The sequence below is a fragment of the Penicillium odoratum genome, assembly GCF_028828045.1.
Source record: "Penicillium odoratum strain IBT 22623 chromosome Unknown utg000005l_segment0_segment0, whole genome shotgun sequence".
NCBI lineage: Eukaryota > Fungi > Ascomycota > Eurotiomycetes > Eurotiales > Aspergillaceae > Penicillium > Penicillium odoratum.
This window is the reverse complement of record NW_026643147.1, coordinates 5106636-5133925: the sequence shown is the minus strand read 5'-3', so window position 1 is coordinate 5133925 and position 27290 is coordinate 5106636. Positions and strand designations below refer to the sequence as shown.

Below are 27290 nucleotides of genomic sequence, written 5' to 3'. Positions count from 1 at the left end.
GGCTTTGTCTGCCATGCACATCAATTTTTGCTGGTATTCTCAAGTTCATCTTCGATGAGCCATTTTTATGGCAGAACTACGCTCGACCCTCGGCATGGCCCATCCTCCACGAGATGCCTTCCAGATCGGCTGGATATGTGCCCTTCCAATTGAGGCTGCAGCTGCAGCCGAAATGCTAGATGAGAAATTCGGTATTCTCGAGGAGCAAGACGCGGCAGACTCAAATACCTACACAATAGGCCGAATCGGCAAACACCACGTCGTTATCGCCTGCCTGCCTGGAGGCCAATACGGAACCACCTCAGCCACTACGGTCGCAATCAACATGCTTCGAACCTTCTCCCAGTCACTCAGAATCGGACTAATGGTCGGTATCGGAGGTGGAGTTCCTTCAGCTACTCATGATATTCGTCTCGGCGATATCGTGATTAGCTTCCCCGAAGGCACTTGTGGTGGAGTGGTACAATATGATATAGGAAAGATCATTGAAGGCGGTGGATTGGAACGAACTGGCTCATTGAATAGCCCCCCGAAGGCACTATTGACCGCAGTTAGCACGATGAGAGCTAGTGGGCTGACGGACGATCCCCGCTATCTGGAATATATCCAAAACGCAATCGAAAGGAATGCTCGAACTCGGCGAAATTTTGGCCGGCCTAACGCAAAGTCGGATCGACTGTTTCAGACGGAACATGATCACATCCCAAATGCGAGCAGCTGTGATGGATGTCCAGCAGAATGGGAAGAGACAAGAGGCGAACGCGAGGATAGTGATCCACAGCCCCACTATGGTATCATTGCTTCTGGTAATAAGGTCATCAAGCACGGGCGGACAAGAGAACAACTTCGTTTAGAGACAGGGGCATTGTGCTTCGAGATGGAGGCGGCTGGTCTTATGTTGGACTTTCCCTGCATTGTCATCCGCGGTGTATGTGATTATGCCGACTCGCACAAGAACAAGCAATGGCAGGGGTATGCGGCCCTAGCAGCTGCAGCCTATGCCAAAGATCTGCTGGGATACGTTCCTCTTAGCCATGTATCACGAGAAATCTTGGTAGTGGATGCATGCAGAAAGGTTTCGGAAACATGTCAGTAATCCAATGCCCTTATTTTTTGCCCAATCCTTAACAGGTTATTATTCTAGTAAATGAGGTCCAGGCTATGACAAAGAGCGCTCTCTCCGGCATATCCGACATACGTCAGACCCAGATCACGATTAAATATGATGACATTCTTCAATGGCTTGCCACAGACGATCTTCTCTCCAAGCATAATGACCTTGTTCAGCGACGAACAGAGGGAACTGGGAAGTGGTTTTTAAAGTCCGATGAATTTCAGTGCTGGCTCAAGGATCCACATCAGAATCAGACGCTCCTTTGCACCGGAATTCCAGGCGCAGGAAAGACGGTTATTGTGTCCCTTGTGATTTCCTTTCTCCAGAGACACTTCCATACAGATACTTCTGTTGGCACCGCGTACATATATTGCGACTTCAAGCAACAACACCTACTGAAACCGTGGATTTTGATTGCAAGCCTTTTAAAACAGCTTGCGCGACTGCACCCAAATTTTTCGCGTGTGATAGAGCTCTATGAATATCACCAGAGATACAAGAGTCGACCCTCTGTTAATGAGCTGATAGATGTGTTTCAAGCTGTCGTGACTTCGCTTTCTAGGGTCAACATTGTGATTGATGCCTTGGATGAGTGTCAAACCAATGATAGTCTTCAAAGATTTCTGCACATAATTTTCTCATTGCAAGCCAAATATGGTGTGAATATCAGCCTTCTTGCGACTTCACGCCACAATGGAAATATCGAAGGTCTATTTGGATCAAGTCTTAGATCTGAAATTTCTGCTGGAGAAGAAGACATTCGAAGCTACCTGGACCAAAGAGTGACCGCGTTTACAGATCAGCCAATCAAGGGGAACGAAGTCCTGAGGGCAGATATTGTAAGAAAGATCTTAGAAGTTGCCAATGGAATGTAAGTTGATATGTAAATTTGCGGGATATGATTGGAGCTGACCTGGCCTAGGTTTCTCCTCGCTGAACTCTATGCCAATCGATTGGCCGATCTGATAACGATCAGCGACGCCAAGCATATGCTTGATGAACTTGACACGTTGCTTACAGATTCAAATGATGGAGATGTCACAAGAGCAAGGGCTCTTGACGATGCATACAAGGAGGCAATGAGTCGAATAATGAGTCAAACAGAACAACGGAGTGATCTTGCCCTCAGAGTTCTGTCGTGGATAACATGCGCAAAAAGCCCCTTAAGTCCCTCGGATCTTCAATACGCTCTTGCGGTCGAGCCTGGCACAAGGACGCTTGATGAAGATAGAATCGCCAGTATTGAAGCTCTGGTGTCTTTATGTTCTGGTCTGGTAGTTCTTGACCAGAAAAGCCATGTTGTTCGCTTGGCTCACTACACCACACAGGAGTATCTTGACCGTACTTCGAGTGTCTGGTTTCCTGATGCTCACATTGAAATCGCCAGAGTATGTGTCACATACCTGTCCTTTGACAGATTTGGATTCTTTGACAGTCCTATTCTTCCTACCGGTACTGTTAACGAGGCGCGTGAATTAATGGACAAGTTCCTTGGGACTCCACTTTGTCGATATGCTACAGCATTCTGGGGTTACCATGCCCGAAACACCGCGATCGAAGAGGATCAGTTGATACTGAACTTTCTCCAGAGACTAAAGCCAGATTCTACCTATTGTTGGGCCCTGAGAAGTTGCCTCAGCACCATGGGTTCGCATGATATTATTTTATTTAGTTTACAGGTTGCAGCTCACTTTGGATTAGCCAAATCCATATCCAAATTGTCGAACATTTCTACTGAAGCTTTGCCGGAAGTGAGTTTGTCGGAGGTGATTGGGCATCCTACAGCTTTAACCATGGCTCTGAGCACAGCTGCAAGATGGGGATGGAGAAATGTCATAAAGCTACTTCTTGACCAAGGAGCTACAATCGATGAAAACACCATGCTTGTTGCAGTGGAGGGTGGGGCCAAAGATTTCTTGAAGCTCTTTATTGCTAAAGGACCCAAAGATTTATTGGAAAGCTGTGGCTTGAAATTGCTTGAAAGAGCTGTTCAAAATGGAGAACAGGACATAGTCATAATTCTCTTCAATGAAGGCGTGAAACCTGATTCTAGAAGATTGACTGACTTGATTTCGACGGCTAGCGAGCTGGGCTATGAAGATATCACAGAGATTCTTCTCAATGCAGGTGGAACACCTGAGCCAACATCGCTTTCACTTGCTATTCGGGGAGGGTACGAAGGAATCGTGAAGCTCTTTCTCGAAGCAGGTGCAGATCCTGAGCCAAAATTGCTTTCAATTGCTATCCAGAGCGGGCATGAAGCTACCGTGAAGCTCCTTCTCGATGCAGGTGCAGATCCTCAGTTAGCAGCTGGTGATGAACTCCCACCACTCCAAAACGCTGGTTCAGGAGGACATGAAGCTATCGTGAAGCTTCTTCTCGAAGCAGGTGCAAATCCTGAGCCGCGATCGCTTTCACTTGCTATGCAGAGAGGGCATGAAGGTATCGTGAAGCTCCTTCTCGAAGCAGGTGCAAATCCTGAGCCAAGATCGCTTTCACTTGCTATCCAGAGAGGGCACGGAGGAATCGCGAGATCTCTTCTTGATAGGGGATTCAGTCCCGACCCTGAAGGACTGGAAACTTCAGATCTTATACACGCATCCAAGCATGGCATGCATTCTGTAGTAGATTTTCTCCTTGATCGCGCACTAGATATTGAAGCACAAGACCCAGATGGGTGGACAGCACTGCGGTGGGCTATACGAGAAGGTCATGAAAAAGTGGTCAAGTCATTGATCCAGGGGGGTGCAGATGTTAGGTCTTGCAACAAGGGTGAAACAGTTTATGAGCTGGCTCTAAGATGTGATAATCGTTTTGTTCTTAGGTTGGTGGAAGCAAAACTTTCTGAGCTTCATGATGTGTCCTCAGAGACTGACATGGAGCCATCGGAGTCGGAGCTAGACCTGGATGAAGGAGACCAGGAGCTCAATGATGAAGATTGAAACGCGCCGGCTTGTATTTCCAATCTGAGGGAGCTTAGGGACTGAACTTTTGCAACGTTGGCTATGCTGGCCCAGTATAGACTGTTAATGAATTGGTGTAATATGCCCGGACCAGTAGGCAGCTTACCGGTCTCCGGCTAGGAATACTCCAGAATGTTCACCTCGGGTTTAAGTCTCAGTATTCCGAGTATAAACAATCATTGATATATCATCCGTCTCGGCACCGAAGTTTCTGCAACCGATTATTCGAATAGGTTAAAAAAGTGGTCTGGAATTGCAAACCCTGGCCCCACGTTCCTCGGTGAAAAGAATGATATTACATCGACGTCGTCCTGCGTAAATCTTCAAAGAATGATGATTATGAACATAACTCCCACAATCCTATACAAACGGTACACATTGCGAACAGTCGATTTATATAGATTATTCGTAGAATAGAGCTATAGCCAATAAGCTAGGGGATGCAGTGATGTGTGCTATCCAGCACCGAAGCGTACTCCATACCAAGAGGAAAGAGAATGATTCGTACAGTAAACTGAGTACCGTAGTTCTACTGTTTGACACCAAACGATACCTCAGACGATCGTAAATTTATTGATGTGTATTGCATAATTTTACGCATTAGTTACTTGGCAGTTGCGCCTAGGGAAGGGTAGAAGCCCGTTTCCGCTATCGACTGTAACATCTGCCCCACTGAGAGATTCAGAATCTTCATCTTCGGCACCAGAGCCGTAACTAAGAGCACCGGCAGCAATTCTAGCATTGATCCTAGCAAAAGCAGCGTCTAGCTCCTTGCATAGGTCGTCACCAGCGATGGCAATGGCCTCTTCGTCGTGGCTTTGAGGTAGTAGCCTCCATTCTCGGGGTGAAGAATTGTTTTCGGATTGGTCATGGCCAGATCGTTGAGGGATTGCCTATCGTGAGCGACAGTGGCGTCGCTTGGAAGTGCGCTTTGATATCGGGTAAGGCCTTCGACCATGTCGGGCAATAAGCACAAGAGATACAGAAGGGAGGTGAAGACGGATGATTGCATAGCTATCGAGGTGTGAGGGACATTTAACCAACTTACGGTTCTTCGTAGATGCCTTAGTCATCAATAATCTATAACATAGTTAACTAGCTATAGGCTGATATCAGGTGCCATGGATTTTCGATGAGCATACCTTATAGGAAATCTAAGGTGATGGAAGGAGAAGTTCTTCTTGATTATCAACATTCCTTAACATAACGAAGTAGCGGAGCCTTTGAAATAGACCATAGAGACGGATCTTTAATCTTGAGGTAATTGAAGGAAGGTAAGCTGCCGGAGAGACGATTCACAGGCCTGCGAAGTACAAGTCACAGTAGAGCATGCAGACAGCCGGCTGATCCTACTAGTACGTATCGAAGTTTTTAGGTCCCGTAAGTGTAACATACAAATGAACCGTTGAAATGGCCAGTACACGAGGCTGGAGGCAGAGAAGAATCTGATGCAAACCATGAATTTAGATCAAGATACGAGATCTTAGCTCCAATTTTTCAAAAGAATCATTCATCTCAACAACAGCCCATTCCCGTTCAATGATTCGAACACGATACTCATCACACAAGAAAGACTGTTGTCGACAATTTCGGTACTAAAAAAATTCAAAATGTCAGGAGTCAATATTGGCGTGCGAAACCACATGCTTCGAAGGGTGCACATGTTGTCAATGTGAGGTGTCAATAGTCGCCTGGATCTCTAGGCCTCCAGGAATCTGCAGTTTGGGTAGGACAACAGTCACTGGTGTCGTCACGATGCATATGCATTGCTTTATACCATGCTGGACGCAAGGTTAAAAGCCAAAAATTGATAATTGTTAGGGGTACACTCCAGATATTTTGCTATTTAACACAGTATCTGGCCTAAGAATAATTTTGAGACCTCCCTTATACAGGCTTCGAGTCAGGTAGGCCGTACCATGTTTATTTATCATATCTTTTTCGATATACTATCATAATTCTTCAGCACAATCTGATATATTACAACTACTAGGTGCGTTCAAATATTTTTGGACAAAAGTATTGATCACAAAGGCACGGGTAGGCCCCTGATCGGGTTAGTGAAAGGGTCCTGCAAGCGCTAAATAACGACTAGCCCTGGTACATGTAATTTCTTTTCTTTTTTTTTTTTTTGGCCGGGAGTCTATGAGGCACTCATAGACTTTGACTCTCAGTGTTTTCCATCATACCACGTTCCTGTGTGCACTCCCCCGTCTTTACCCTTACCTTCGTACCATCTCAATGATATCTCAACTGCCCCCAGTCCCTCTCTTCACATTATTTTCTTCGGCCTAGGAATTAAACAATGAATTCACTGCCATTGGAATTGTTGGAACAAATATGTTTCTATGTATGTCGCTCGCCCGCCCTGCCGCCTGTCTTATTACCAGCCGCAAAACTAATGAACACCAGCTCAGAGATGATTCTCATGGCCCGCGTACAGACCTAGCGTCATTCAGCCAGACCAGCCGTATATGCTACGAGGCAGCAATCCCATTTATCTACAGCTCTCTCTCTATCATATTTCACGATAAGGAAAGCCTGCAGAACGCTGTTTCTGAGCTGGCAGATGATGGTCGAGGATGTCGGTTCCTCAAATACGCTCGCAGAATTTACATAATATGTCTTAAAACGCCCAATTTAAAGTCTTGGGTGACGAACCTGCTATGTGACAAGTTCCAGGCCCGCAGATACACCTTTTTGGACCCCCGTCTGACAGGTTCGATTGCGGACTTGGCCAGCCTTCATGGGCCAAGTAAATGGGAACCGATTGAGTCTCTCCTTCCAAAATTTCACCACTTGGAGCAATTCAATTTTCTCACAGAGAATCAGTTCACAGTTGGCTTGAGCAATGCTCTTTTTCACAATCATCCAAATTGCAAGCTGGATATCACATACGCCCAGGATGTAGCGAGCAGTGCAGTTCCAGAAACTGACCGGCTGAATGACCCTGAAACAATCAATCACAATGATATATATGATGGGGAGCTATGGGAGGAGGATTTAATCGATGAGATGACAAGTCAGAAGGAGGAATTCTTTGACATCGATGTCCTTCAACTACCAGGTCTTCATACCCTCGCTATGCAAACTCCCCGACCCTACCGTAATATCTACCACAACGCCAATTGGACCGGACTGGAATATGGAGACCGCATTCTGCCTTTTGTTGCTAGTGCTCCTGGCCTAAGGCATCTTGTCTTGGCAGTTCAGTCTTCAGACATCAAGTTTCCAATCGCTAAGCTGGAGAAGCAATGGAAAAACCTGGTCAACGTCCACCCACTCACACGAGTCTCCACACTAGAATCAATATCGATCCCATCATATGGACCATCGGAAGGGGTCATTCTTAAATTAGCGGCTGCTATCGACATTTCCGGTCTGCGGACACTCTCCATCGATAAATACCATGACCCAGCCAATCTGGCACAGATTGGGAAGCTCTTTCCCAATCTCGAACGTCTCTTTATCGGCTTTGAGCCCTCAGGATGGACTAGCCAGGACCTTGACGCAGATCACGAGGATGCAATCACTGCCGTATGTGCTTTCCGACCATTGAAATATCTTCGTCTTCATTTCATTCGCAACGTGAGAAGCGTGCAGCGAATTGTCGAGCACCATGGTCCGTCCTTGAAGGGACTCGTCATCGATACCTCATTAAAGCGACGGGTCAGGATCATGCCTCCCTCAAAAGACCAAGGATTCAAATATCCCACATTTGATGCTTATAATATCCGATTGCTGGCGCAGTCCTGTCCTTATCTAGAAGAGTTGCGTCTCCAAATAGAACGGTCAGCGGGCAATCAAGCAGAATGCGAAGCATATAAAGCTCTTGGAGGATTTTCGAGTCTTCACACCCTGGTTCTTGACCTCAACTATGCCCGACCAAAAGAAGGGGCAGAGGAACAACCTCTTCGTGAAATGTTCGTGAATGCGGCTATCGACGAGAAACTTACTCTCGGGATCTGGAACCTGATCAACGCCAATCAAATCTCCCGCCGTTTGCGTTATCTTCGTGTTATGCCATTTGGATCCCCTGCTCTCCCGAAGGTGGAAGCCCGTCTACTTGAATGTTTTCCTCGGTCATACTTGGTCACAAAATGTAATAGCAGCTCGGGGTCTCCGACCATTGAAGAGATTGGGAAGGTAGCACGTGAGAGACGGCGACATTTTATCCCCAAGATATTTCAACAGATTCTGTATGATATCTGGCCGTTGATGCCTAAGGGGACCAATTGGACATCAGGCTGGACCAGCCTCCCTTTGGAGGTAGAAGCCGTTTGAACGTATGAGTTAGCAATAACTTCGGCAAACTTATCAATCATATTTGGAAAAACTCAGCAAAATAGAGTCAATTGTGAGAAGATGGGTACATTTTTAGCTATCGACTTCCTAGACAAGACATAGAAAGGGAAATTGACATGAGCAAGATGATAGCTGAAGCTATGCAAAATCAGGCTTTGCATTATCCAAACCTATTAATAATTCGCTCTTCGGAACTTCAACATCCCACTTGCTTCGCGGCCTCTCAAAAGTAGACACGACACGACCATATGAAACCCCACCAAGCTGAGCAACAGGTCGCAGCTTATCCAGATCAATATGGCTATAGTCCACGTCGGCTGTCCCCTCCTTAACCCAAAATCGAGTAGCCTTAATCAAAACAGTAGCAGCGATACTCATTCCAGGTCGTTGATGATCGGCAAACTCTTTGATATCAATAACCTTTCCTTCAACACAAAACACTGACTCCGCAACCCGCGAAGGTTTCACAGTCGAAGAAGGAGCCTCATGAAGCCCCGAAACTTCCCACTCGGAAACACCATAAGGCGCATCGATGGAACTAGCATTCACAGCTTCGATCATATTCTCAGAGACGGTGTTTATAACACACTCTCCCGTTTCCTTGAGATTTTGATACGTATCCTTAGCACGTCCAGGTCGAGAGGAAAACCCCACAATAAACATAGGTGGGTCATGATCAATGATCTGGAAGTAGCTGAATGGTGAAAGATTCTTCTGACCGGCGTTATTCACTGTACTGATGAATACAACTGGTCGAGGCGCAATTCCAGATACCAGGAGACGGTAGTTGTTGATCATTGGGCGAGTTGGTGAATATGGGTCAATTTCATGATGCTTTTGTGCGATGCTTGCGCCGTTATCTGGAACTCCGTCGCCGTATTTCCAGTTTGGATATGGTGATTTTGTGACTTCGATGGGTTTTTTGTGGTCGAAGTCTGGGCGCTTGGATTCGACGTCGACAAAGTTGTCCACATCTTGAATAATCTTATATTCTTTTTGTGCAGCAGCAGTGACAGATGATTTCAGCCGAACAAATGTCGTTTTTAGTTCTGTATTTTTAGGGCTCTGAGTGTGCCTGAATGATCTAGTTCGGCATTAGAACATGATGAATTTTGATTTTGACTTTGGCTCTTACGGTCTGGATAAAAGACGCGCAATCCTTCCTGAGTGATACATTTTATGTTGGTAAATACCGTGAACATGTAACGTCCATAGTAGACTGTTCTATAAATCTCAGATCGTGACTTTAAAAGTGCCCGGCCCGGTAGCCCCACAATACACAGGCCCGGTTGGCCGATTTCTAAGCGTCGGTCAGGGGTTCCGATAATCGGCTCTACTCTCCGAGCACCACCGCTCCTACAAGCTTTCAAGGATAAAGTATGTGAGCCAATATTCAGATAAGGTTTTGATGTCGAATCTGATCAATATCAAACTCTGGGATCATAGATTTCATAGCACATTTCCTCGTCAATCATCAAACTATCGACATCAGTTCACACAAGCGCCGACTGACTGCATGATACTCTCCATGTCCAATTGATCGGCAAGATCAAGAAGTTCTGCTGGTGGGAGGCTGACTGAAGGATTGAGACCTAACAAGTCCCACTCAAATTCATCATCAACATCTACCTGATCCATCGCATAAGTTTCTTCTTGCTCCTGTCCAGCATTCGAGTGAACGGGCGGTAATGGACTATTTTGAGGTCTTGGAGTCAAGGGGGCAAGTATTTGCTCCAATTGACTAAGTTCACGTCTCCGTAATGGTGCAGCAAGGTTTCCCTTTGCAATGAGTTTATCCATAACGCACTCGAGGTTATCGCACCATGTGCTATCCGGGATGAGCGAAGGGGCAATTGCACGGATAAGGTAGAGAACGAAAGCAGATGAAGAGGCGTCTTCAACTTGGAATGGTAGGAATGCGTCTATAAAGATGTTAGCTAACAAGCGTGAGAAATGGAAATATCGCATGACAAACCCATCAGATCATCATCAGCTAAGGTTTGCAGAGTCTGCAAAATAGTCTGAGCAGAATCTGCACAACACTGAAGAAGGGAGGACACCGGAGGTGCGAGGGAGATTGTCTGCGATGTTTGTATATTTGTGCGATCGATATGCATATGCAAAGCACACATTACCAGCGGTCTTGTCGTGAGAACGATGCACTTTTCGCGTTAGAATTCTCGACCAGAAAGCATATTGTGTGGACCTTACATGATGATGGGCTAACATTAATCGGATTGCCATTTTTGACGCTCGACCAATAAGACCGTGGAAATGTGTGTTCAGAAAGGCAGTCAGGTCATGGGAAAGCTCTGCCATGCTGTGTAAAATCGATTGTGTATTTCGAATGAGGGACCCATTAAGCTCATCTCCGGGATTGTAAACAGCTTCGATGGGCGTTATTTTTGAGTTTAGCGGATATAAGCAACGGATGAGAACTTACTCGTCAGGATTTGAGCGATCAATCTGGAAAGACGGACGTGTAACGTCAAGTTAATATCCTCCACCGAGCTTTCAACCTCCGCAGGCAGCAGAACAGTGATATCCTCGTCTCTTATTGAGCTCGGTGCCCCTATCAGTGCGGCAAACTCCCGATCAAGCATATATACCACCCAAAAGATAGTCCTGCATCGTCTGGAAAGCTCAGGTCCACCAAACTCTTCAGGAACATGCCTATGGATGCCCTCAATGATGCACCCACGCAGTGCGTGTCCAATCTGCAATAGTCAGCATTTGAAATTTTCAAGTCAATAATAGATTCACTTACGTGCTGAAATGCTGCCCGCCTCATATCAATAGACTGCAGGTATACTGCACCTAAACTCATGGCCTGAATGCATGTCAATGTATCTTTGTGCATTCCTGATAAGTCAGGTAGAAGTGCCATAGCCCTTGCAGCATATTGATGGCCAGGCGGTGGCCCCGAGGGGCTCTTGGGTGTGAGGAATGCTTTCCCAAACGCAAGCACCAGAAGATACTGCGCGTACCAGTATCTTGATTCCAATGCCTTGGCAGCTGGATCCTTATAGAACTCATGGAGGTCGCGAAGATACAGTTCTTCATCAATCATAAAAGAGAGAAACCCGAAGTAGAATTTGACTGTGTTGAAGAGGAAGAGCGCATAGTCGAGGGGAGGCAGATTCGAAACATCAGGTATTTCATCCTGGGACGTTGGACGCCATTGGAGCTTGAATGCCATACCATCCAGATGCCATGGATCTGGAGGACAGTTTGACTCTGGGACCCGCCTTCCAATAAGGGCTAGGACACGGCGACAGAATGACCACGATGAGGTGGGACCCATATACCCTGAAGAGCGATGAGTACAGCCATGCTTAATTTTGAAAATGATCACTTACAGAATCGGCCATCTGGAGTTCTTGCGAATTGGGGATTCTGGTCCACGAGAGGATTCTTGGAAAATCGTGACCGATTGTCATCCTGTTCCATGTCGGGATCACTGTCAACATTCCTTGAGGGCAAAGCCTGCGTCGAGCGAAGGTTGGATTGAATTCCTTCGATGTATGAAAATTAGCACCATCCATGTCAACGAACGGTGATGACCTACCGTAACTGATATCACCCCATCGTTGATTTTCTAACAGTAAAGTCTGGCTAGGAGTTGACACGCCATGTTCATTCCTGCCCCTACCAGAAGGGCTTCTAGCAGATTCAGAGCGTAGTATGCTTCTACCGTTGTTTGATATCTGCTCTTCCAATTGTCTCAAGTATCTAAAATAATGAATTAGCGACGAATTCTACCATGAATGGAAAACAGACCTTTCCGATATTGAGATACGCACGTCCTCTTCTGGGAAATGGCATTGTAACTTCTTGCGCACGCATCTTGTACAGGGTTCTGAGCCCGAGCACTTCACTTTCATACCCCGGCATCGCACACATCTAGTACTTATTAACAAATTCCAATTTTCTAGTTCCAGCACGGACTCACGCTTTCTGACACTTCTTCGCTTTTGCTCTACTAGGTGCGACAGGCATACCGGATTCTAGAACCGAACATTGATTGTATCAAAAGAATCGCTGTGACTTCCGGGGATTACCTCCGATATCAAGTATGTATCCATGCGGGGTAGTGAAAGGCCACTATCGGGACTGCCATCCGATGGTTTCTTATCATCGCCTCCGCACGATAAGAGTTGCGAAGTGGGATTGTGGGGCAATTGGAGAGCTTCATAAATTCATTACCATTGGATAACTCAAATCCGATTCTCATTCGGAGTGGGGTGTGTAATGCTATCTCCTTTTTTTACTTATCTTGATGGACGGTTCAAATTATCCCCATTAGTATACATTGGGCAAAGTTTAATGGATACATAACCTTGGAAGTACGAGAAATAGATCCTTGGAAAGCACTAGCTACAAAGTGTAGTATATTGTTGAATATAATCGATCATTCATTTGCATCATATCAAAATTCTAACCTAAAATTCTTCGCCACAGCTCCCGTCTTAATGCATCCACCATATGCTGTGTGCGCTCAACTGCACCCTTGTTCTCAATCGCCCGACGATGGAGGTACTGCATACATTCCGCTACTGAACCCCAAGCCATGCATTTGAAAGCTTTAGGCACTGAAATATTCGCAGCAGAAGATTCCTTCAAAGCACGTTCGTAGTTTTGCACTAACTCGCAACTCAATTCGTCTGCCATACCTTGGATCTGACCACATTCCAGTAAGACAGTCGGTTTGTGCGCAAGAAGTAAGTGTTGGTGGGTAGCAATTGCCTTTGCAGCGCTGGCCGCATTGTGTGTTGCAAGAAAGAGTGCAGCGTTGGGAAATTTCAAGTCCTTCACATCTGCTGGTATTCGTCGGCACAGCATCGTATCCGCTATCAAGTCGTAAGACTCATCAGTTTCCTCTTTTGTATCATGGATAAGGGCGCGTGTTTCGTGCTCGATATAAGCTCCTCTAACTAATTTGATTCCCAAAGTCCATCCCTCTCGCGCAGCGATGGTAATGTGGTGGTCGAGGTTTGCCTTAGATGCCTTCAGATATCCCTGGATAGTGTTATAGACCAAAGGAGTTTCCGAATTGTTATGTCTTCGCATGATTTCAATTGCCCAGTTATCCAATCCATTCTGCAGAACTTGCTGTTCGGCATCCAGCCAAAGGCGAGATCCTTGTTTTTTCGTCGCAAGACAAATCTCATCCATCGCTTTGACCATGACTTCTGGCATGGGCCTCTTCGCCGCCATAGCATCAAGGGAGATTGGACCGGCACCCGTGAGTCTAGCCAAATGTATCAGAAGTATGCATCGTATACCAACAGTTTGCACTTACTTGACAGCAAGGAAGTCACCGGATCCAACCATCCGCAGAGTCTCAAGTGTGCCGCTCTTCCATTCTTCCACAGTCTCATAGGACTTATCACTGTAAGTCGGGGTACCAGAATGATTGGAAGCCAGCCTATCACTTGGAGCAAGAACAACCTCTCTGGAGTAACCCAAAATCACACCCTGATATCCGATACCCTTTATCTGCGCCACGGTTTTTGAAACCTCCTGGTGATTTGTCCCAGCGCAGAAATGATTATAGACAGTCCATCGGAGAAGTTTATTAAGGACTGGGTTTCGATCGGCGTTCAACAGGGGGGATTTGGAGGTGCTGAGAACATTCAATGTCGCCAATGCAGGTTTCAGGAAAATTTTAGATGTCATGAGAGAGGTCAGGACTAGAGAGCGTAGTAACAGCTTTGTTGGCAGTCTTGCCATGGATGGTAAGTCGATGGGAGGCTGAATAGGCGATGTCATAGCAGCATCATGAAAGCCTTGTTTGGTCGATCGGTGCCGCCGGCCTGAAGTTACACCTTGTACTGAGACGCGGGGTTTCAGGGTACGTGGGAAGGAGGGAGGTCGAGAGATCATTTTCGTTGATAGTGATAGGCCCGAAGAAAGATTCTGAAGAAAGTTTACATCAACGTGCTTTGTGGATTCTGCTGGCAGCGTTAGTCTATATAGCAAACAATAAGATCGTACCGCCAGTTTCTCAAGCTTATTTGTTCGCCAGAATCTACCGACGTGTCTTACAGTGGTCAGCCGACTATAGTCGGGGATCCTCTCCGATGGGAGGGGTTGTCGGGTTACACATTCATGCGTGATAGACAGATCAAGAGAGTGTTCCGTTATCGGTAAGAACATTGACTGGAGATGGAGTGACAGGCTTTGTCTCTATATCTATTGAGCCTATTTCTGTCAGCTGGGACGCTAACAGGGTTGTACCAGGCACAGATATCTTTTCAATATTTGCCGTTTACGTTTCGGATCCAGGTTAAATGCTCGGGCCTGTAATTCATTGCTAGATCATGGTTAGTATGTATGTTGATCACTGGGCATTGATGGGTTCACACCGCAAGGTTCATTGAAAGGCCATATTTGCAAATATTCTCTATATTCATGAGTGCCAAATCCGTCTCATGAGACTGGTCTTTTCCTTTTTGCACCAAATGTCTAGTTTCATGAAGTGTAGTAAAACAATTTTGATATCGAAAATATGATTTTTATCCGAGTGTCTAAATCCATTCGGCTGGAAAGCATGTGTATTGATTTACAATCAAATGTTGGATTTCGATTCCAATGACTATATCAAACCTCATTGGAAGGATATCCAACCTTCTCCAGCGGAACAAACTCCTCTTTTATTGTCTGTGTGCTCACAAATCTCTGTAAGTGTGCCATAGTACCAGTCTTGTCGTTGGTTCCCGAGTCACGACTACCACCAAATGGCTGCTGTGCCACCGTAGCTCCGGTGCACTTTGTGTTGAGATACAACATACCCGCGGCGTGTCTCAATGCCGTCTGTCCCTGGCGGCTTGCATAAGGATCCTTTGCAAAAATGCTTCCAGTCAGAGCATAACGGGATGTAGTATCCACCAGCTTTAATGTCTGCTCCCACTCAGCATCAGGATACACATAAATGCACAAGATCGGTCCAAACAGTTCCTTGGACATAATCTCGTGATGTGGATTGGACGTCCGATACACAGTGGGGTGCACGTAGTACCCCTCGTCCTTGGATGCCTTGCCACCCAAAATCAACTCAAGTTCTGAGTCGGTCTTTGCATCCTCAATCACCTTCTGGAGCTTATCAAAGGACCTCTCGTGGATAACTGGGTTGATAAAGTTACTGTAATCTTCCACGGGGCCAATCTTCAAAGCTTCCGTCTGCTCAATTAAAACTTTTTTGAATTCAGGCCAGACAGACTCCGCCACGTAAACACGAGAGTTGGCCGAGCACTTCTGTCCTTGATACTCAAAGGCAGCGCGAATGGTGTTTAGTGCGGCGCTCCTCACATCTGCTGAATGGTGAACAATTCCCCAGTTCTTGCCGCCGGTCTCACCAACAACACGAGGGTAGGAATTGTAGATGTCCTGCCCGATACCATCCCCGATCTTCTTTTGAATTCCTTTGAAAGTAGCCGTTGATCCAATGAAAGTCAACGCACTGAACTCAGGTCTTTTCAAGATGACATTGGTGACCTCCTCAGCGTCACCAGGGAGGAACTGAATTACGTCCTTCGGTAAGCCCGCTTCAAGCAGAATCTTGTGAAGCAGCCAGCTAGCATGTAGTGCGAAGTCGGATGGCTTCCAGATAACGACATTTCCGAGTAGTGCGGCTGGTCCAATCAGGGTCGCTCCCAACGCAGTGAAATTGAACGGAGCAATGGCATATGTAAAGCCTTCCAAGGGGCGATATACCATTTTGTTCCAGACTCCTTCCGTTTGTATTTTTGGCTGCTGGGAGAAGAGCGCCCAGGCCTCGTGGATGTAGTGGCGGAAGAAATCCGCCGTCTCTGCTGCCGCATCGATCTCTGCCTGCCAGATGTTTTTGCCTTGTCCGAGCATTGTAGCAGCGACGATCTCCGCGCGGTATTTCCCAGTCACGAGCTCCGAGGCTCGTAGAAAGATTGCGGCGCGGTCTTCGAAGGGCATAGCCTCCCATGCGGGCTTGGCTTTGAGGGCGGCGTCTATGGCAGCATCGACTTGATCTTCACTCGCGGAAGCATAGTTGGCGACTATCTCACTGTGTTTGGAGGGGTTGACTTGGAGTTTTGATTGTTTTGTTTGAACCTATGGATTCCAAGGTGTCAGTTCTCTTTGGAAATAATGTTATCTCCAGTCCTCATACCTCTGCTCCATTAATCTGAATTGGGATCGTAAGAGGGAGTTCTCGTTTCAGCTTTTCGATGGCTTTGGTGAGCTCGGCCCTTTCGGGGGAGTTCTTTCCATAATCAAGCTATCCGTCAACTGTTAGCAAGTCTCCTAACTTCGAAGTTTTTGCAGGTCAGAATTTACCGGTTTTTCATTAATGAACCTGGGTGGGTGTAGCATAGTCAAGTGACGACGAGGAATTCCATTCCAGCGAAGTGAAAGCCGGCCTAGACCAGCACGACGACTGATTGTGAAAAGTCGCATTTTACAGTCGATTAATTTGTTGATTTACTCAGAGTCCAATCAAGCAAATCAGTTAACGTGGCTTTTCTACCAACCCTTAAATATGCTGACCAACATGTGCAGCTACTCCAAGCATCGGAGCTGTGCTCCGACCTGGCATATCTTGCATGAAGCTACCCCTCCATCGTCAACATGTCAGTTGGAGAAAGTCAAGATTGCATATAATCGCAGATCACTTGTAGATATCGGAATGGTCCTCCGATGTTTCATAAGCATAGACCGGGGGGGAGGCGATAACTAGATGCCGCGATAGAGGTCTTAGCCAACTGAGGTATATCTTATCTCGCTGTGGATTAATTCCAATATTTGTATCCGATTGCTTATTCTATGTTCTAATCCCACGCCCTCTAGGTCCATACAGTAGACTTGGAATCCCGACTTCCTCTCGCTTCTGATTTGGACGAGTAAAAAGGCAGGAGGATGTGGGGGAGGAGCACGTCATACGTGATATATAACCTAGTCATTCAGTGTTTCGACGGATTACGTGATGTGTAATCAGGAGGAACTCAACAGAACTCATGATTTATTGAAAGTTCGGTTTGCAAAAGCTGCATTAGTGCACATGTGGATACGTTCATCCCGACATCAGGCACTGATGGAGACATTAATGGATGTTTAGGCTTCAGTTCAGCCAGCCTCCCCGACCTACAAACAACACCAAGCGGGCAGATCTGTGCAGTAGTACGTTTTAGGAAGCTTGATATGTATATCACTTGAGAACTCCCTCGGCCGTTCAATTAAATTGGTAGAATGTCAGTAGACACGTCGAAGAATTAGACCCAGCCCGTGTGCATCTGTGCATCTACAGTGGCGTTGGCCTTGTTTTCCTTCGTACCTGTATAACAGAAAACCCAGTATGGTGTTGTACGTTGCAGGTGCCGATTGTTTGAATTCTCTCTAAGCTCGAGGGAAACGCACTTGTTACTTGCGCTTTATCTAGCCTCTTCTTACCGCTATACCTCAAACGGTTGACAAACAAAACATGGGCTCTGCAAATATTCCTCCAAATGATCCGAAAGCCCCGCGGTGGCTTCTGGACCTGAAAGAATGGAAAACTTTCCCCTTCAGCGAAATTCCGCGCGACATCCTAGACATCCAAGGCTATGGGATTGTGTCCTACACCTGGGGATACATCAAGGAAACTAAACCTGCTTCAGACCCTCCTGACGGCCTTCTCTGGGATAATTCAGGTGTGAAACTATGGGACCTATCAACTGCAAGACGGGTAATGGGGACAATGGGCTGTCGATATGTTTGGTCGGACTGGATGTGTGTTTCTCAGAGAGGACGTCGCCTGAGAGAATTAAGTCCTGAGCTTCTTCAAGCTCAAGCTGAGGAAATTGGGAAGCAAATGTTGGTTTCACTGCTCAAAAAATAAGGGTCTAATGCCAATTGGCTAATTTTTGGAAACTGGCATATCTATGGCAAAGCCAGAAAAAGCATTGTCTGGTTACATTCAACTTCATGGGGAGGGGAGTCGCCCCTCGAGGTGCTTGTTAGTTTAAAATCACCCGATGCCGACAACTGTGTTCCAGCAGATATAAAGAGGCATGTCGATCAAGTGAAACATGATCTGGAAGCTGCTCGCATAAAGGAATATTGGTTGTGCTCAGGCCGGACTTTACAAGAAGGCGTGCTACTACACGAGACCGACCTTATTGACCACAATGGAAAAACTCTCCCTGGCATTGATTTCTGGATGACCGACCAAGCTACTGTCTCGGATTTGACCGTTCCCATCACAAAACTAGCCACGGAGCTGGCCTTGGGATACTTTATCAAAACACGAGCCTGACATGGGCGCACCAAGTCCCCGCGCTGTCTAACTTTTATCTGAAATCCCCTCAATGTGGTTGCGGCAATCATTAAAAGTCCTCTTGTCATCGGGATTTGTTGGCTTTTGGAGAAAGAACCCTCTTGGTATCCTCTCCGGTAAGCGCAGCCGAACCTTCCGCCATGAGAAGGATTCCTGTTGGGCGTTAGTCGGGTGCATTGGGAATCGACGACATCGAAATCACCTATGATAGGGACGTCAACATGATGAAGTAAAAAGGAGACTATTGGCATTGCCCTACCCAGAGTTCCGCATACAAGACAAAGAGGGGGAAAACACCATTGAACGAGATTTCAGATGGACTGATGTTGCAGATGGAGTCATGCTAACCGTTGACATATTTGCTGTGGAGCAGCAGCCCCAACCGGATTCTTCGGTGTATAACTTTCCTACTTTGAGCTACATCCGAGATCTGCGGATCAAGAGCAATTTGGGGGAGAAAATCATCCTTTATTCTGCCTCTGAAGACGGAAAGGCTTGGTTCCGTCATTATTTCAGGACAAGAATGGCCTCAAGATTATTTCTGCCAATGACGTTGCTTTTGACGAAGACAGACTCCTCTCTTCATCATGGTTGCTTCCCTTACATCATGTCAACATGAAAGCCGGCGTGATGGGGAGAAGATGTCTTGTGTGATGAATTATAAACACGGAAACTCAGAGAATGAACCAGCGCAAGCTGGGTTGGTGGGATCTTGGACACAAAGGCAGTTGGACAGGAGACAGTTGTGGTCGATCAGATTATACTGCATAGCAACCCGTGAATAGATAGTAATGCGGGTAGAAGTAAGTCAAGTGATCAAAGAAGCTTGGAAAATGAAACGATCTCAGAAAAGAGTATAGACCATTGAGTAGATTTCCAAGTTATTCAGAAAGATTAATGCTTGAAACTTGCTTAAATGAATTAATGTGGCGATGACAGTATGGACAGTGGAGGTGTCAGGTTCCACGCGGAATGGGGCTAACCGTTATCTCCCAAAGGAACATCGCCTCCTCATTACAGCTCCTCTGATCAATCGAGGAAGGGCGGGCCTTTCTTCCATTTGTTTTTTTTTTAATTGACATAGCCGCATAGGAGATTGAAAGGCAGAAGGAATTCCCTCCACCACTGCAGCATTTGTCAACCTACCCCAGCCACCATCCGAGCTAGCTCCGCCTGGCCGTAGCGGCCATTCGTCATTGTCGCTAGCCTCCTCCGCACCTCACAACTCCCATCTGAACCCCCGCGCAAACAGTCCACCCTGCGGAACCCCTGATGTCCTTATTCGGCACCTCACCGGAAGGGCCCTCGGCGGCTGCCCAGGGGTCCAAGTCGTCACTTTTCGCAGATGACTCGGCTCGCGAGTCTCCGTCGCTCTTTGCGGATGACGACGGCGATGATAGCTCTTCGCCATGGAGGCAAAACAACACTGCGAAGCGGACTGCCCGCCGTGATCTTGTTCGAACCTTACTCCCCGCGACGGATGTACCCGAGAGCTATGTCGACGCATACGACCTGGTACTGAATAGCGGGGACAGGGTTGGCTCCGGTGTCGGGTTGACCTCCGTTCGCGAGATCCTGTCCAGCAGTGGACTGAGCGCATCGGATCAGGGCAGGATTCTGAATCTCGTTGTGTCGGCGGACCACGAGAGCTCAGGAGGATTGGGTCGCGCCGAGTTCAATGTCTTGCTTGCGCTTATCGGTCTTGGCCAGGAAGGCGAGGACCTATCATTCGATACGGTCGATGATCATCGCAAAAGTGAGTAATAAGACTATGTACTTTGTTTTCATCATTGCAACATGATTTTAAACCAAATCTACAAATAGAGCTTCCTCAGCCGAAAAGTGGCTTCCTGGACAGACTTCGAAACTCCGACTCCGCGACTGTCGCTGCACCCGAACGGCCGCAGACCCCTCCACCTCAACAAACCCCATTGCAGGAACCCAACTCTGCGCGAACCCGACAGACTCGGCGAGAATCATTGAGTGGTCTAGAGGCTGACCCATGGGGTAGCCCAGACCTTCATCGTGGCCACGACCATGGGGCTGCGGTTGACCAGCGGACTTATAATGCGTTCGGAAGCATGCGCTCTACCACCAACGCCTGGTCGAGCAAAGCCGTGGAAGAGGCAGGTCAGATTGCAGTGAACCGGGAGCATACCAATGGCAAGACCGAGTCAGTACCACCCAGCAGCTCTGGGTCCGGATGGGGTGGCAACATCGGGAGACCTGATGAAGATGCTCCATTTAGTGCTCCTCCCCGTTCAGCTTTAAGTGGCTTTGGGCCCCCTGAAGATCCTGATCTCACGTCTCGGCGCCGGCCGCTCGTAACTCGAACGACGAACCCTCAGATCGAGGAGACAGTGATTATCAACCTCCTGCCCGAGAAGGAGGGAATGTTCATGTTCCAGCACCGCAATTATGAGGTAAAATCTGCGCGAAGGGGTAGTACGGTCATTCGTCGATACAGTGACTTTGTTTGGCTTTTGGATTGTCTTCAGAAACGATTCCCCTTCCGCCAATTGCCCCTCCTCCCTCCGAAGCGAGTCTCAGGTACGTCATACGCTGATTGAGGCGCTCCAAAGTGTTTACTCACCTTATACCAAGTGAATGGTACTCACCTTTCAGCGGATTCCAATTCCTTCCTGGAAAAGCGACGCCGTGGACTTATCAGATTTACCAATTCCCTCGTTCGCCATCCTGTTCTTGGGCAGGAGCAGCTGGTGGTGATGTTCCTCACCGTACCCACCGTGAGTTTCTGGACATCGGTTTTGGAGGTAATAAATAATGGCTAACGGTGGTGTAGGAGCTCTCTGTCTGGCGCAAACAAGCCACCATTTCAGTCCAAGATGAATTCACTGACCGCGTTCTTGCCCCCGATCTCGAGGATTCATTGCCTGCCGATCTCAACGACACCTTCGATACGGTCCGCAGTGGAGTTCAACGATCGGCGGAAATCTATATTAACCTGTGCACTCTGCTCGAACGGCTTGCGAAACGGAATGATGGATTGGCAGCGGACCATCTACGATTCTCCTTGGCTTTACAGTCTCTCACTGAGGTGACCAAGGACACCTACGCGGTCGATACAAATGATATCCCGTCACTCAATGTAGGTATTACCGCGACGGCGCGGCATTTGACGACCAGTCAAAGCTTGCTAGAGGATGAGGCAAGGGCATGGAGCGAAGGGGTGTTGGAGGATCTGAAAAGACAGCGGGACTGCTTGGTGAGCGTGCGTGATATGTTCGAGAGACGGGACCGGTACGCCCGTAACAACATCCCGCAGCTGGAGCGGCGCATTGAAACCAATGAGCGTAAGCTGCAAGACCTTCGGGCGCGACCGTCGGGCACCGTGAAGCCCGGTGAGAGCGAGAAGGTGGAGGAGTCTATTTTCAAGGTTTGTGATCGACCCCACCATTCCATTCTGGCCCATTGTCCCGTTTTTTAGTGTGACTCACTGGTTTTCGTGCAGGATAAGGAAAGTATTGTGCAGCAGCATGCACGCGGGGTGTTTATCAAGGAGTGTCTCCGGGATGAACTTGTCCATTTCCAGCAAAGCCAGTACCATATCAGTCGACTGCACCAGGACTGGAGTCAAGAACGAGTCAAGTATGCCGAGCTTCAGGCAGACAATTGGCGACGACTCAGCGATGCAGTGGAAGGAATGCCGATAGGAGAGTAAAGTAAGCCTTTTGAGGCATCGGTACATTGAACCTCGATCGGTTCCTTTGTTGGATAGCCGCGGATTGCGCCAAGCCCGTGATCGGAGAAATCCTTTCTCGTATGTTGATTGTTTGCTTTTTTCGTCTCCATTTCTCCATGTTTCCCCGCAACTATGCCAAGTCTGGACCGGCTGTTTTGTGCCAATACCCCGATCATTTGCATTTCAGCTGAGGCAGTGAGACAGTGAGATAGTACGCATGTTTTTGGTGGCTTCATTTTGTTCGATTTCTGTGCCGCATCCTACTTTTCCAGCCTGTTTCGGGAAAATATACGGAGTAGGATATATGTTGTTGAATTGATTGGTCTATTGTGATCTACTGTATTAAGTAAATTTTGCTTCATCCTTGGAAATGTCTCACTAACACGACTGGGAACAGTCATGAAATCTCATGACCAGGTGGGTTGCTCACTAGATGTACCTAGGTACCACCTGGGTATTCTAGAGACTTCTCCAAGTCGGACTTGATATAGATATCCGAGCTTGGAGTTAATATGGTCGGGTACCTTACACTACTTATCATGTACAATAGAAATGTAGTTACACGGTAGTCTACGATTTACTTATTCATGCTCGTGCATAAATCAAGAGTACATATACCGATCAAATTATGTTTGCTGGAACCTGGCGTTTACTTCAATATTTCCTCTTCCGATGACGTCCGTTTACGGGTCCGTGATTCCAGAAGCTCCACATGGAATTGATTTAGTGGATCTTGAACGGGGAAATCAAACCAATCAGATAAAAGATCTGGAATGCCGGGGACTTGGCAGTTCACAGGGCTAGTCCTTGGTCTTGGCCGCAAGCGTCCCGTATATTCCAGACCGGGTTATGGGATCGACAGGGTTTCCGGAAATTTTCTATAAGTCAACTGCGTCCGGTAATTTGGTTATTTTGAAATTTCAAGGATATATCAACAACTCCTTCCATTCCTGATTCCTTGTTTATTGAAAAGCAAACCTCCTCAACCTAGTTCCTGTCTTGCCAAGCGTGGGTCGTGCACCCCCAAGAGTCTCGGGCTGACGAATCCCGCTCGGTCCAAGGAAACTTGAACTTGTAACTTCTAGGCAAAATCTCATTCCTCCAGCCAAGAGTCTTACCAAGACTCGTCGAGCCTTTGTCTTTGGCTAGGGTGAAGGCTGTTTTTCCACTTATTTTTCTTCTTTTTCACTTTTCCCTTCCCTGCTTCTTTCCGCGCATGGAAGTGGACTTAACTACATCATTGATCCGCCCAGCCACCACCAATCTTCCAATCTGCCTACCTCCGCTCCTCTCGCACGGTTACGCTCGGACTTTTTCGAATTTGCAAGGATCTGAATTACATCTACGCAAATTTAACTCACGGAGACTTCCCCGAAGTCGTGCGCCAGATCCTGTCTTTCAGCCCTACAGGGTATACATCGCCACGGCCCAATCTCTCCCATAATCTTTCACCAAGGCATGCGGAGCTACGCGAACCAGCGACGTTCGAGGCGGAAATCTATTCGGTAATTGCGCGGGGACGCTTTGAGCAGGAGGGATCATACCTGCCAGGATCTGAAGGATCAAATCCGCAAAATACTATATTTTCTACACGAATTGTTCCTACATTTGTGACTGTCGGGCTTTTATCATGGCGTGGGACCATCTGGATATCGATAAGCCGCATGTGGCGTATATGATCTTGGGTGGTTTCACCGGTCTGTTCATGCTGTGCTCCCTGTTCGTCAAGGAGAAGCTCTATATTGGTGAAGCTACCGTCGCCACACTTTGCGGTATTATCTTCGGACCACATGCCGCCAATCTATTCGATCCCTCATCGTGGGGAAACGTCGATAAAATCACCCTGGAGTGCTCGCGCATTGTCCTGGTCGTGCAATGTTTTGCCGTCGGGGTCGAGTTGCCCAAATCGTACATGGAACGTCACTGGAGATCTGTGGTCTTTTTGCTTCTCCCCGTCATGACCTGGGGTTGGCTGGTGACCAGTCTGTTTATTTGGTGGATGATACCCCCGCTGAATTGGCTCGAGAGCCTGGTTTGTGCCGCCTGCGTCACGGCTACCGATCCGGTCTTGGCGTCTTCCGTCGTCGGTAAGGGCAAGTTCGCCAAGCGGGTCCCTAAACATTTGCGTGATATCTTGTCCGCCGAGTCGGGCTGTAACGATGGCATGGCATTCCCGTTCATCTATTTATCTTTTTACATCTGGAAATACCGTCCCGATGCCGGTGAGGTGTCGCTCAACTGGTTCTGTATCACCATTCTGTACGAGTGTATTTTTGGTGCTGTTTACGGATTCCTCATTGGCTATGCTGCCCGCCACGCGATCAAGTTTGCCGAACGCAAGGCATTGATCGATCGGGAGAGTTTCCTGGTCTTCTACTTTGTCCTGGCTGTGTTCTGCGCCGGTTCCGGCAGTCTGTTGGGTATGGACGACCTATTAATCGGATTCTCCTGCGGTGTCGGATTTAGTAATGATGGTTGGTTCACGGAGAAAACGGAAGAAGCGCATGTTTCCAACGTTATCGATCTGTTGCTCAATTTAGCCTACTTTGTCTACTTTGGCGCCATCATTCCGTGGGGGGACTACAACGCCCCCGACTTGGGTGTCGTCCCCTGGCGATTGGTAGTCATTGCACTCTTGGTGATCTTTTTCCGTCGCATACCCATCATGTTACTGATGAAACCATTCATTCCGGATATTAAAACATGGCGTGAGGCTCTTTTTGCCGGTCACTTTGGTCCGATTGGTGTCGGTGCTATCTTTGCAGCAATCCTGGCTCGAGCTGAACTGGAGAACGATAACACACAACCGTCGACTCAGGGCGATCTTCCCAAACCTGGGGCAAACAACTATTACATAGTGCAGCTCATTTGGCCTATAACAACATTCATGGTGATTTCCTCCATCTTGGTGCACGGCTCGTCGATTGCTGTCTTCACTCTCGGCAAGCGTATCAACACGCTGACCGTCACGCTGTCCTATACCCAAGCGAACGAGGAGGGTCCCTCATGGATGAATCGGTTGCCTCGGGTATCCTCGCTGGCCAAGGGCTCAATGTCATTCCGGAAGCCCGACGACACGGATGCCTCAGAGGATGAGAAACTGCCGGAATACCCCCCTGGAACGCTTCCACCCATTGGGATGCCAGGAAACTTTCTTCGCCGAGTTCGTGAAGAGGACAGTGATGCACAAACCAGTGAAGCTGCACGAAAGGCTATGCGTCGCCGACGCAAGAAGCAACGTAAACATGATGGTGTGGGTGGACCTATCCATCAGTCTGCCATTATGCCCCAGAAACGACCTGAACAAGCCTCCGAAGAGGAAAAGGAATTGGAGGAGCGAGATGCCGTGGAGCGCGGCGCTTCTCCTCCCAATGCTGAGCGGGAACGCTTCGGTCGCGAGCCAGAGCTGGAGGTATTCCAGGAAGGTCACCATATGATTATTGAAGATGAAGAAGGCAATGTGCTTAAGACTGAGGATACCAGCCACCTCACGCCTGAACAACAGATTGCTCATATCGAGGAACAACGCCAGCGACTTGAACATGACAGGTCCGGTGAGCTAGCTAAGTCTCAGAGCAAGCCCCACGAGAAGGATGAGGGCGAGGAGATCAAGCACGCAATTGATGAAAAGATTGGCCACCCTGGCGAAAAGGCCCGCAGCAAATGGACCACCTGGACAGGTCTTGGAAAAGCCCGGGCCAAGGACCCGCAAGATGATCCGAAGCCTACCGCCGAAGCCCCGGCCAAGCCCAAGCACCGATCTGCGCATGCCTACCAATTTGGTAACACTATCATTGTTGAGGATGAGGATGGTGAAGTGATCAAGAAATACACCATTCCGTCTGGGGGAAAGCCTGCCAAGCCAAAGCCGAATCCTGCACAGCAATCTGGTCCCTCGCATCCGGCCCCGATTCGCCGTGGTCTCACCCGCATGGGCACTTGGCTCGGCATGGAAGAAGAGGGAGAATCCTCTCAGACCGGCCAGAAGAAACAGAAGCCAGCACCTAGAACCGTAACTGATGACTGGACCACTGATGATGGTCTGCGATTCACTTTGGCTCAGAGCACGGATGCTGAAACACATGGCATTGGCCACAAGGGTCGTCGTATGAACAAGCACGAGTTCTTTGAGCAAATTAAGGGCTTGGACGCCAAAGGTCGCCGGGATGTAATCCAACAAACGGATGCACCCGCCCCCGTTCAACAAGTTGCCGAGGAAGAAGCCAAGAAAGAAGAAAAGCAAGAGCGTCGCCTCTCAGTGGCAGCCGCAGCCGCGGCGGCCAACACAATTCCCGAGGCTGAGGAAGACTTCGAGTCTGTCACAGATAGTCAGCTCAGCAGCGAGGACGACACTGACACCGAGGCTCCCAATGTGGCTGCTTCGGTGGCTAAATGGACCCGCGGTACCTCCGCTCAAGAGCGCCGCAACAACCTCAGCCCTGCGCCTCCTCGTGCCCGTTCCCGTCGTGACTCTGACGACGACGGTACTGAACGTATCCCTCCATCTGCCTTGCGTCAGGCGGCCGGCCTGACCGCCCCGCCCCGTCAGAGAGAAGACGACACAGGTGAAACCCCCGCTGAGCGCCGTCGTCGTCTCGCTGCCCTCGGCCACAGCGGCGACACCGACTCAGAGTCGGACGATGATGACGAAGCGGTCGAAGAAGACTCCGACTCTGATAGCGAGGACGACGGCGAACCCCGCCTGATCCCATCCACAGGCAAGGTCATGTTTGCCAACGATCCTCGGCCATCCGAACAATCCAGCCCCGCTGGTGAACAATCATCCAGCTCTGGATCCGGCTCCGGGTCTCAATCTAAGTTTGGACACCGACCTCGCATTTCCTGGGGAGGCGAAAAAGGTCGCGAGTAAGCCTTCCTGATTTGAATGATTTCCCTGTCACTGCCCTGTACATGATC

The 27290-nt window shown here is 48.1% G+C and overlaps 10 protein-coding genes across 10 annotated transcripts; 5 read left to right on the top strand and 5 right to left on the bottom strand.

Moving 5' to 3' along the window:
• Nucleotides 1-67: 67 nt before the first annotated feature.
• On the top strand, nt 68-4056 carry N7520_007472 (uncharacterized protein; the record flags this gene model as incomplete). The annotated part of the gene is made up of 3 exons (XM_057141406.1): nt 68-1036; nt 1132-1985; nt 2037-4056. 3 exons carry the CDS (start codon nt 68-70, stop codon nt 4054-4056), a joined length of 3843 nt encoding a protein of 1280 aa, XP_056995412.1.
• Nucleotides 4057-4840: 784 nt separating this feature from the next.
• Nucleotides 4841-5035, bottom strand: N7520_007471 (uncharacterized protein; the record flags this gene model as incomplete). Its single annotated transcript, XM_057141405.1, has 1 exon — nt 4841-5035. One exon carries the CDS (start codon nt 5033-5035, stop codon nt 4841-4843), a length of 195 nt encoding a protein of 64 aa, XP_056995411.1.
• Nucleotides 5036-6429: 1394 nt separating this feature from the next.
• N7520_007470 (uncharacterized protein) lies at nt 6430-8361 on the top strand (the record flags this gene model as incomplete). The annotated part of the gene is made up of 1 exon (XM_057141404.1): nt 6430-8361. One exon carries the CDS (start codon nt 6430-6432, stop codon nt 8359-8361), a length of 1932 nt encoding a protein of 643 aa, XP_056995410.1.
• Nucleotides 8362-8520: 159 nt separating this feature from the next.
• Nucleotides 8521-9558, bottom strand: N7520_007469 (flavin reductase family protein; the record flags this gene model as incomplete). The annotated part of the gene is made up of 2 exons (XM_057141403.1): nt 8521-9457; nt 9518-9558. The coding sequence occupies 2 exons, from the start codon at nt 9556-9558 to the stop codon at nt 8521-8523; spliced, it is 978 nt and encodes a 325-aa protein (XP_056995409.1).
• A 312-nt stretch (nt 9559-9870) lies between these two features.
• Nucleotides 9871-12285, bottom strand: N7520_007468 (fungal specific transcription factor domain-containing protein; the record flags this gene model as incomplete). Its single annotated transcript, XM_057141402.1, has 8 exons — nt 9871-10304; nt 10358-10544; nt 10594-10769; nt 10826-11099; nt 11150-11691; nt 11742-11897; nt 11951-12140; nt 12163-12285. 8 exons carry the CDS (start codon nt 12283-12285, stop codon nt 9871-9873), a joined length of 2082 nt encoding a protein of 693 aa, XP_056995408.1.
• Nucleotides 12286-12819: 534 nt separating this feature from the next.
• Nucleotides 12820-14154, bottom strand: N7520_007467 (putative proline oxidase Put1; the record flags this gene model as incomplete). The annotated part of the gene is made up of 2 exons (XM_057141401.1): nt 12820-13633; nt 13685-14154. 2 exons carry the CDS (start codon nt 14152-14154, stop codon nt 12820-12822), a joined length of 1284 nt encoding a protein of 427 aa, XP_056995407.1.
• Nucleotides 14155-14985: 831 nt separating this feature from the next.
• N7520_007466 (L-glutamate gamma-semialdehyde dehydrogenase) lies at nt 14986-16815 on the bottom strand (the record flags this gene model as incomplete). The annotated part of the gene is made up of 3 exons (XM_057141400.1): nt 14986-16470; nt 16529-16636; nt 16696-16815. The coding sequence occupies 3 exons, from the start codon at nt 16813-16815 to the stop codon at nt 14986-14988; spliced, it is 1713 nt and encodes a 570-aa protein (XP_056995406.1).
• Nucleotides 16816-17836: 1021 nt separating this feature from the next.
• On the top strand, nt 17837-18649 carry N7520_007465 (uncharacterized protein; the record flags this gene model as incomplete). The annotated part of the gene is made up of 2 exons (XM_057141399.1): nt 17837-18123; nt 18289-18649. The coding sequence occupies 2 exons, from the start codon at nt 17837-17839 to the stop codon at nt 18647-18649; spliced, it is 648 nt and encodes a 215-aa protein (XP_056995405.1).
• A 1293-nt stretch (nt 18650-19942) lies between these two features.
• mvp1 (sorting nexin Mvp1) lies at nt 19943-22352 on the top strand (the record flags this gene model as incomplete). Its single annotated transcript, XM_057141398.1, has 5 exons — nt 19943-20426; nt 20495-21220; nt 21275-21417; nt 21474-22067; nt 22143-22352. 5 exons carry the CDS (start codon nt 19943-19945, stop codon nt 22350-22352), a joined length of 2157 nt encoding a protein of 718 aa, XP_056995404.1.
• A 1651-nt stretch (nt 22353-24003) lies between these two features.
• Nucleotides 24004-27243, top strand: N7520_007463 (Na+/H+ antiporter Nha1; the record flags this gene model as incomplete). Its single annotated transcript, XM_057141397.1, has 1 exon — nt 24004-27243. One exon carries the CDS (start codon nt 24004-24006, stop codon nt 27241-27243), a length of 3240 nt encoding a protein of 1079 aa, XP_056995403.1.
• Nucleotides 27244-27290: the final 47 nt, after the last annotated feature.